The 9434-nt window shown below is 41.4% G+C and overlaps 1 protein-coding gene and 1 pseudogene across 1 annotated transcript; both read left to right on the top strand.

The window, feature by feature from the left end:
• The first annotated feature begins 309 nt into the window (after positions 1-309).
• On the top strand, positions 310-1697 carry LOC147961236 (uncharacterized). The gene is made up of 2 exons (XM_087533725.1): positions 310-1113; positions 1236-1697. Exons 1-2 carry the CDS (start codon positions 310-312, stop codon positions 1695-1697), a joined length of 1266 nt encoding a protein of 421 aa, XP_087389851.1.
• A 3018-nt stretch (positions 1698-4715) lies between these two features.
• LOC125528748 (U5 spliceosomal RNA) lies at positions 4716-4821 on the top strand (annotated as a pseudogene).
• The last annotated feature ends 4613 nt before the right edge of the window (positions 4822-9434 follow it).

Raw genomic sequence — 9434 nt, 5'->3', positions numbered from 1 at the left:
CGCAGTGCGTAGGAGCGCGCGGATAAGAACGGCTAAAAAATTCCATGACGAGATATGAAAGGAATCTTTTGAAATAGTAGAGGTCTGAAAGACTTGGCTAAAAGAAGGTTTCTTGCTGAGGCTTCTATTGAGCATAGGTTGGACTTTATCGCTTTATCGGAAACTGGTAGAGCCGACTTTTCGCCTCAATTTCTCAATACGCTTTCGGGAGGTATTGATTTTGATTGGCATTGTCTACCGCCGCGAGGAAGATCGGGTGGGATTTTACTCGGAGTTAGATGTGATTCGTTAGAAGTCCGAAGCGTGGTCATGGGGGATTTCGCTGTTAAGTTTAGGGTGAGGTCGAAGACCGATGGGTTTAACTGGGCTTTGGTGGCGGTATATGGTGCCGCACAGCCCGAGCTTAAACCAGATTTTTTGGCTGATCTGGTTAGGATTTGCGGTTCTGAACAACTTCCTATCCTGGTGGGGGGTGATTTTAATATCATTAGAAGGCGTGATGAGAAGAATAATGATAATTTTGACGGCAGATTGTCGTTCATGTTTAACACAATCATTGAAAGCCTGGATCTGCGTGAGATAGAGCTTTCGGGAAGGAAGTTTACCTGGGCTAACGCCTTGCCAAATCCGACGTTCGAAAAGCTGGACCGGGTTCTGGCTAGCGTCGAATGGGAACAAAAATTCCCATGTGTAACAGTCCAGGCACTTTCTCGTGGTATTTCTGATCACACGCCGTTATTCCTTGACTCTGGGGAGGCCACCCATGTGGGAAATAAGAATGTTTTATCTTTCGAGCTTGTGTGGTTTGAGAGAGAAGGTTTCTTAGATCTCGTAGCAAGAGAATGGGCTAAGGATGCAGGAGGTAGAACTGCACTTGAGCGCTGGCAGAATAAAATTAGGCACTTGAGAAGTTTCCTACGTGGGTGGGCTAAGCATCTTAGTGGGGTCTATAAGATTGAGAAGGAACAACTCCTTACGCTTATTCAGTCCCTTGATGTAAAAGCCGAGACCATGATCCTGCCAGCCTCGGAGCTTCATGCCAAGATCGATGCGGAAATGAGGCTGAAAGAGCTCCTTCGTGAGGAAGAATTAAAGTGGGCGCTTCAGGCTAAGGTCCGAAGGGTCGTTCAGGGGGACGCGAACACACAATTTTTTTCCACATGATCGCCAACGGTAAGCATAGAAAGAATAGGATCTTTCAGCTTGAACAAGATGAGGGAACGATTCTTGATCAGGAAAACTTAAAGCTTTATATTGCTGAGTATTACAAGCAGCTGTTTGGGCCTCCAGAGGATAACTGTGTGTCGCTAGATGAGTCTAGGATTGAGGATGTGCCTCAACTGACGGCTATTGAGAATGATATTTTAGTTACTCCTTTTTCTGAGAAAGAGGTGTACGACGCCATTTCCCAGATGAAGAATAATAAGGCTCCTGGCCCGGATGGTTTCCCGGCAGAGTTCTACAAGAAGTGTTGGCACATTATTAAAGGAGATCTATTGCCTTTGTTCAATGATCTATTCTCTGGCCAGCTTCACCTTTTTCAGCTGAATTTTGGAACGATAACACTTCTTCCCAAGAAGACAGAGGCAGTGCGGATTGAGCAATTCCGGCCAATCTGTCTTCTTAATGTTAGTTTCAAAGTTTTTACCAAGGTCGGGACGAATAGGCTCACACAGATTGCGCATACTGTGGTGTAGCCTACTCAAACTGCTTTCATGACGGACAGGAACATTCTTGAAGGGGTGGTGGTACTGCATGAAACGCTCCATGAGATTCACACGAAAAAACTGGATGGAGTGGTTTTTAAGGTGGATTTCGAGAAAGCGTATGATAAAGTCAAATGGCCTTTCCTTCAACAGGCATTACGCATGAAGGGTTTTGATGAAGCTTGGCGACGCCAAGTAGAATCCTTCACGCAAAAAGGGAGTGTTGGAATTAAAGTGAATGACGATATAGGTCATTATTTCCAGACACACAAGGGCCTCAGACAAGGTGATCCAATGTCTCCTATTCTGTTCAACATTGTCGTTGATATGTTGGAAATCTTGATAGGTCGGGCAAAGGAGGCCGGACAAGTAGGTGGCTTGGTGCCTCATCTAGTTGATGGTGGTGTGTCCATCCTACAGTACGCCGATGATACAATCATCTTTATGGAGCACGACTTGGCTAAGGCGAGAAATATGAAGCTGGTACTGTGCCTTTTCGAGCAATTGACCGGTCTGAAGATTAACTTCCATAAAAGTGAGTTGTTCTGTTTTGGTAGAGCCAAAGAGGAACAAGATGCATACAAGTAACTGTTTGGTTGCGAATTGGGGGCTCTACCGTTCACTTATCTAGGTATCCCCATTCACCATCGTAAGTTGACTAACAGCGAATGGAAGTGTATCGAGGATCGGTTTGAGAAGAAACTGAGCTGCTGGAAGGGCAAACTCATGTCGTATGGAGGCCGATTGATTCTCATTAATTCGGTGCTCACGAGTATGCCTATGTTTCTTTTGGAGTACCAGTTGGAGTTAGGAAAAGGCTGGACTTCTATCGGTCACGTTTCTTCTGGCAGAGTGATGAACTTAAGAGAAAGTACCGTTTAGCCAAATGGGATGTCATCTGCCGACCAAAAGACCAAGGGGGTCTTGGGGTTGAGAACCTTGAAGTCAAGAACAGATGCCTTCTCAGTAAGTGACTATATAAGTTATCTGCCGAGACTGAGGCAACTTGGGCGCAGATTCTTCGTAATAAGTATCTGTACTCTAAGACCTTGTCGCAGGTGATAGTTAGACCAACTGATTCGCCTTTCTGGAAGGGGCTAATGAGGGTCAATGCTACCTTCTTTAATAGAATAAAGTTTATTGTCGGTGATGGCAATAACACTCGATTCTGGGAGGATACTTGGCTTGGTGATACGCCGCTGGCTCTTTAGTATCCGTCGCTATATCGTATTGTGCAGCGACGTGATGCTCTGGTTGCAACGAGTTTGCAATCCGCTCCCCTTAATATTCACTTTAGGAGGGTGCTTGCTGGGGACCGGTGGGAGGCTTGGATTCATCTGGTGAATAGACTGATGGAGGTTCAGCTTACTCATCAGCCCGATCAGTTGTGTTGGAAGCTTACTAGATCTGGGGAATTCACAGTCAAGTCGATGTACATTGATGTCATCAACTCTAGTGTTATTCCTAGTTCAAAACATGTTTGAAAAGTTAAGGTTCTTCTGAAAATCAAAGTGTTTATGTGGTTTGTATATAAACAAGTCGTTCTAACAAAAGATAATTTGATTAAGCCCAACTGGACAGGTTCTACTAGGTGTAGTTTCTGTGATCGGGATGAAACTATCCAGCATCTTTTCTTTGATTGCCCGTTGGCGAGAGTGTTGTGGCGCTCGGTGCAAATTGCCTTTAACATTACTCCTCCGAATCCGGTCAGGTCGTTATTTGGAACGTGGCTTGTTGGTATAGAGGCCGAAACAACTAGACAAATTCGAGTAGGAGCATGTGCGTTGTTATGGGCAATTTGGAACTGCAGAAATGACTTGGCTTTTAACAGAACAACAACTATTCATTTTTTGCAGGTTTTATTCCGGGCTACTGCGCTAATCCGTATGTGGTCCTTACTCACTTCGACGGAGGCCAGAGAGCGTTTGGTTACTGGATCTGTCCGGTGGGAGATGGTAGTGCGGGATATCTTCAACCGGTTTGGATGACGGTCATGTAATAGGATAGACGATTAGTTTACCTATCTATCTATCTATCTTATGCCAGCCGGTTGTGGCTTTTGGGCATTTTTTTGTTTTTCTAGCTCTTTGTGAGCCAGCCTACTTTTTTGCAGCAGATTGCAAGACCTTGTTGAACTACTTTATTTATTTATAATTGTGGCCGTATGCATCGCTCTGATGCAGAGACTCGGGAGTCCCCCTTTTCGAGAAAAAAAATGTCTGCAAACACACAAAGCCTACAAGTTATTATATACTGTATGTGTTTGGTAGAAAGTAAATAGAAAGGAAAATCATTTTGGATCACATAAATGGACAAGCCATGACGTGTCAGAAAGGTGTGGTAGTCAGTCAACATTAGTTTGATGTTTGCTTCTTGAACGAAAGAGGCGTGTCGCCGTTGTTGAAACCAAAATCTCTGAACTAATCAAGTAGTAGCAGCTTGCAGTTTCCTTTCAGTGTCAAAACCCAAGAAAATCAACAATAGCTAGTATTACAAATTAACCACACACTGATGATCATATCCGTATACATCTCATCACTACTTAAGAAAAAATAGCCTAGCTCCAAAACGGCAATCGATGTCCACTCTTCCTCGAGCCATATTTTCATGAACTGCACCTTGATTAATAAGCATATAAAAACTTCTCAGACACTCTGAGACCAGATGTTATTTTGTCTTTTCTTGATGCCCTTTGTATGTACGAACTAGGACATGATCCATAGCTAGCTAGCTCTATCACTGTAGGTACAATCTCTTATAGATTTTTTTTTTTAGATTTTCATATGTATTGATGTGATTTTAAAAGTGATTTTAGATTATTTATTTTAACTAAAATGTGACCTGAGAAATCGGAGGAAGAAAATGGAGAGCCTGAGAGCATATCGTTGATGGGCCATGATTAATGGGCTGCTAGGCTGAATGCCGGGTCAAAAGGCTTTAGTTACCAGTGCATACACAGGCCCATGCGCACGAGGAGCTACGCCCGCCATTCCGAACTACGCCCGCCACACGAGGAGCCATGGGCACAGCGAACTATTCTTTCGCCTTTTACTAAAGAATACCATGTGCACGCGACACATGTGTAGCATACTCTAATTTTTAAAGGTCCCCGACAAATCAAAATTTAACCTTTTGGAAATTTCATTGCGTTGAAAGCATTGAATAACTGTCACTGTTTTTAATGCAGGAAGCTTCTTGCTGTGAAATGTTCTGTACTCTACTAGTAATTTGTACGTGCTTTGCACGTCAGCTGATTACGTATAAGCATCATACTAAATTAGTGTAAAAAAATTAAAGCACACATATTATGGTAATTTTTTCATTGAGGCTTCAAATGGAGATATCCAATACGCATTTGTGGAATCATTTTTAGGCTTTGCAAGGCCGCATAACAACTATTCCCCTAGAAAACATAGTACAGTGATTTTCTTTATATGAAACATTAGATAGAATCTTTGCCCTTTTATATATAAAAAAATTAGGAAGTCATTCAATTTACTGGACTCATACTTTTTTTTGAGAAAAATGAACTGAAAAGAAGAAAATAAAAGGAGTCAAAACGTACTCTTTCATAGGTTATTTGCATATTTTTTTCTCATTCTAGTTATCCTAGGTACCTTACTACTTGTTTCAAATAAAAAAATGGAAAAGTTTACCATGCATACAACATTGCAATGCCAGGTTCGCATGCTAGTCTCTCGTGAAGGGCCACTGGATGCATGTAGCCGTTGCATGCCTGTAGCCAGGTAGGAATAAAATAATTTAGAGGAGCAAGTGTGTAGTCCAGGCAAGTGGAAAGATCCAGAGCATGGCCAGATGGTGGGTCACACAGCGAATCCTAGGAATAGCAGTCATAGGTTTGAAGCAGCCACTGTTCATGCGAATCCCACTGCTCCCAACCGTTAGATTGAGGGTATCAACAATCAGGATTGATGTTCTAGATCCATTCAAAACTCATACACTATATAGTGGTATAGATAAAGAAAACCATGAACGCTTGTTGTTGCCTTTGTTGAAATAGGAAAATCTAGGCCAATCAATTACTAGCTTGCATTTCATGTGTCATTGGTTGTCAACCCAAGATCATTGGGCTTGTGTTACCATCGCTCATCTGTTAACTTCCATAAAAGCACGCCTGATACATAGCAAAATGTAGCCCTTCAATTTGTCTAATTTACATAACTTGCATAAAGATTACTGCCCAAGAGATTGTTGGTTACTCAAACGACTGTAGTCTGAATTTTATGTTGCTTCATGTGAGCTGCAGATCCTAAATAACAACCATTTGTATTACATTTTTTATGAAAGCCTGTTACGAGAGTATTACATTTTGATATAGCGCAATGCAAGTTTGCAGATCTCCAGTGACATTTCAGCTTCATCCCACATCGCCGTCATGTCCTTTGGCTTCCTATCGAGGAGTCCCCGTCGTTGTTATTGGGCAAGTCCAAGTTCTGGATGGACGACGACATGCTCCTCCACGGTTGGAAGAAGACGGTACATATATATGTGGCAGGCAAGGCAGCCACATCCTTACACATGTGCACATGTCCCTTTCCTCTTTCCAGATTTTATAAACGCGGATGTCGCGTTCCACGGCCGAACGTGAATTTTCTGTAACGTTGCAACATTTAACCTTGACTTGTCAAACTTATCCTCGAAGTTAATTAAAGAAAAAAAAGCGTAGGAAGCTAACATGAAGCTCAGTGCTAATTTCTTGTATGCACGTGTGCAACAATGGATTAATATTGTGAGGACGTTTCAGCATTGTTTATACAAGATCAACGCCGACAAGTTATCGTATGCGTGTTTAGGTAGACAAAAAAAGGAAGAAAATCACCTCGAATCACATAAATGGGCAGCCATGATGTGGCAACGGGGTGCCGTCGTACACACTGTCAACGATAGCTTGCTCTACACAGATAGATGCTACGTACTTAAATAAAGAGGGGCTTGCTGCCTTTGTTGAAACCAAGTAACATCTCTGGACCAATCAATCAGCTAGCTTGCGTTTCCCTTTCAGCGTATCCCGTTTATATATAGTCAACCCAGGAACATCAACAAAGCTACTAAGCTATTAGAAAGTGATGGTCGTATCCCTACGTATTGCATCAACGCATAGGAATAATTAGCCAAGCCCTAAAGAGGGCTAGTAGTGTAGTGTCCACTTCTCCTCGAGCAGTTTATAGTGAACTTCTTGACTATTATCCAATTAAGAAAATGAACTTGATCATCAAAACCTCCAAGATCCGATCTCATTATGTCTTCCTTGATGCCCTTGGTACGTATATACGATCAAGGTAGGATATGATCCCGGAAAAGAAAATTAGATATGTGTTTCGATCCATAGGTAGGTCGATCTGCTGTTGTAGGTACAACCTGCATATATCATCCAACCGTCGCTGTTGAGAATGATAGATCGATATATGTGCAGGCACAGGCAACGGCGAAGTGGGAACAGGTGTGGACGCTCATCTTGTCAAGCTAGCCCTAATTGGTTGGAGAGATGTGCGGTGTGTACTACAAACAGCAACCCTTCTGTGAGCACTTGCAGATCAAGGACGACATGGACGTCCGTACCATTACTTGTTTTTTTCCTTTTGTTTGTTTTTCAAGGCTGCTAGAAAGAATGACACGATGTGTCAGTGTAACCATGTCTAATTAATTTTCTTGCTTGAGTTGGACATGCCAACTTCCATGGAGCTTATTGTGTAAGGCGATCTCAGCACAATAAGTATATAAACAAAGTGTTTTAAAAGAAGTGATTCATGGGAGGTCCACCTGCAGTAAGATTAGAACGTGGAGCAAGCAATTGGACACGGAGAACTCCGCCCACGAGGCCGGTTTGTCTACGGGGAAATCAGTTTTTTGTTTTCATTTTTCTTCTGGTTTCACTCATTTTTCTTCCTGTTTCGCGTTTTGCTTGTGTGCTTTACCACGTTCTGTACTAGCATGTGTACTGGCGTACCGCCTGTGCATGTGAATGTGTACTTCTGTATCCCTAACTACGCCTAAACTTATATTTGTGTACTCTACAAACCTCTGTCGAGTTATACTCTCTAGAACACTCTTCTGAGTTATCACGTATATATTTAAGTATAATGCGAATAAGGACACAAACAACACCCTGTAGTAAAATAACGGGCATAAATTAATTTCTTAACATGATACATTTGGTTTTCGTAGATTGAGGGTCAAAGTCCATTGTAAAAAGAAGATACTTTTGACATCTCAAATAATTCTTGTATGTATTTTGTAATGTAAAATGTTACAACTACATGCAAAGTAAAGAATTAACAAACATTTGGTGTCATGATTAGTTATGAGTAAGTAAACAAGTTCGGTATAAACATTATATTCCATGTGGGACACATATAAAAAAAGGGTGCTACTATAATTGGGAAAATATCTAGTGCTACCAAGCTTTAGGTGCTATCATGATACAAGCTTCTGGGCCGTTGGATTCTCATATCTAACGGCTCTCAATAACTTTACAACATTTGAAAAAGAAACTACGAGGAGTTAAAAAATTGCGCATAGGTCCAGCAGATCCAACAGCTACCGGATGCCGTCCAATCTAAGAATCCGACGGCTCAGATGTCCGTATCACGGTAGCATTTAAACATCAGTAGCACCAATACTCTCCCTACTATAATTAAGAACCATACAAGTAGACCCCCAACGAGTTTCAAAATATTTGTGTATGTGTATGTGCGGTGAGAACATCTAGAAGTACTTCTATTTCCTTTGCATCTGCTCATTCTTAGTTCATCACCGCACTTGCGTCATTGTCGTGACTTTGACGAGACCATTTTTGTTTCCCTAAGCTCCGATCATGAAGAGAACCACCTGCTTTTATTAAGAGATGTGATAATAGTGGAGTTTTCAACACCGAGTCATGTGAGAAGAGGACACTGACATACAATCAATAAAACCATCTTCCTTAGGATTGCACGAGTTTTTGAGCTAAGCATATGAATGAGAACCTAATGTATGATGAAATGCCTCAAACGCTTTATTGAGAAATAGGTCATGAATAATGCTCTCGCAAATGGTGGTGCTTCCATGTTCATTTCTACGTCCATCCTTGTCTATTTTAGGTGATTTAGATTTTAGTATTTCTCATACCAATATTTATGGAAATATGGCAGACACAAACTAAATCAAACTGGGCATTCATATGCAACTAGCTAATTGTCCTTGTGTTGCAATGGGGGCATATAAAGTCTAGTGGTTCAACATACCTCACACATCCATCATATTCTAGATTTTGGTAAGATTTGATTTGATTTGAATATGGGTACCGTAGGCAAGGAATGTTTTCATTTGGTTGAGATTTTGGTAAGATTTGATTTGAATCGGGCAAGGGTAAGGGAAAGAAAGGAAATTTTTGATTTAGTTGAGGTTTTGGTAAGATTTGATTTGATTTTATTGAGTTACTGCAAGACATGGCTTTATAAGAAGAGGCGACGGACGAACGTACAAACATCAAACCTATCATCACAACCGCAGACTTCCCATTAATAGTAAAGATAATATTGACTTATTACTTGGTTGAAATATATGAAATGAGAAGTATCCATTGTAAATATGGATTTTCTCTGATGTTGGAATACTACTTAAATGAACGTGTAGATTCATATGCATTTGGTAATAAGGGGGAAATTAGTTCCTAAAGGGTCAACTATTATGCAGTTGTAGACATAGACAATTCATGGAAAACTCGCC

Source organism: Triticum urartu, chromosome 7A, assembly GCF_056163025.1.
Source record: "Triticum urartu cultivar PI428250 chromosome 7A, HENAU_Tu73, whole genome shotgun sequence".
Taxonomy (NCBI): Eukaryota; Viridiplantae; Streptophyta; class Magnoliopsida; order Poales; family Poaceae; genus Triticum; species Triticum urartu.
Note: the sequence above shows the minus strand (reverse complement) of the source record. Positions and strands in the feature narration are given on the sequence as shown.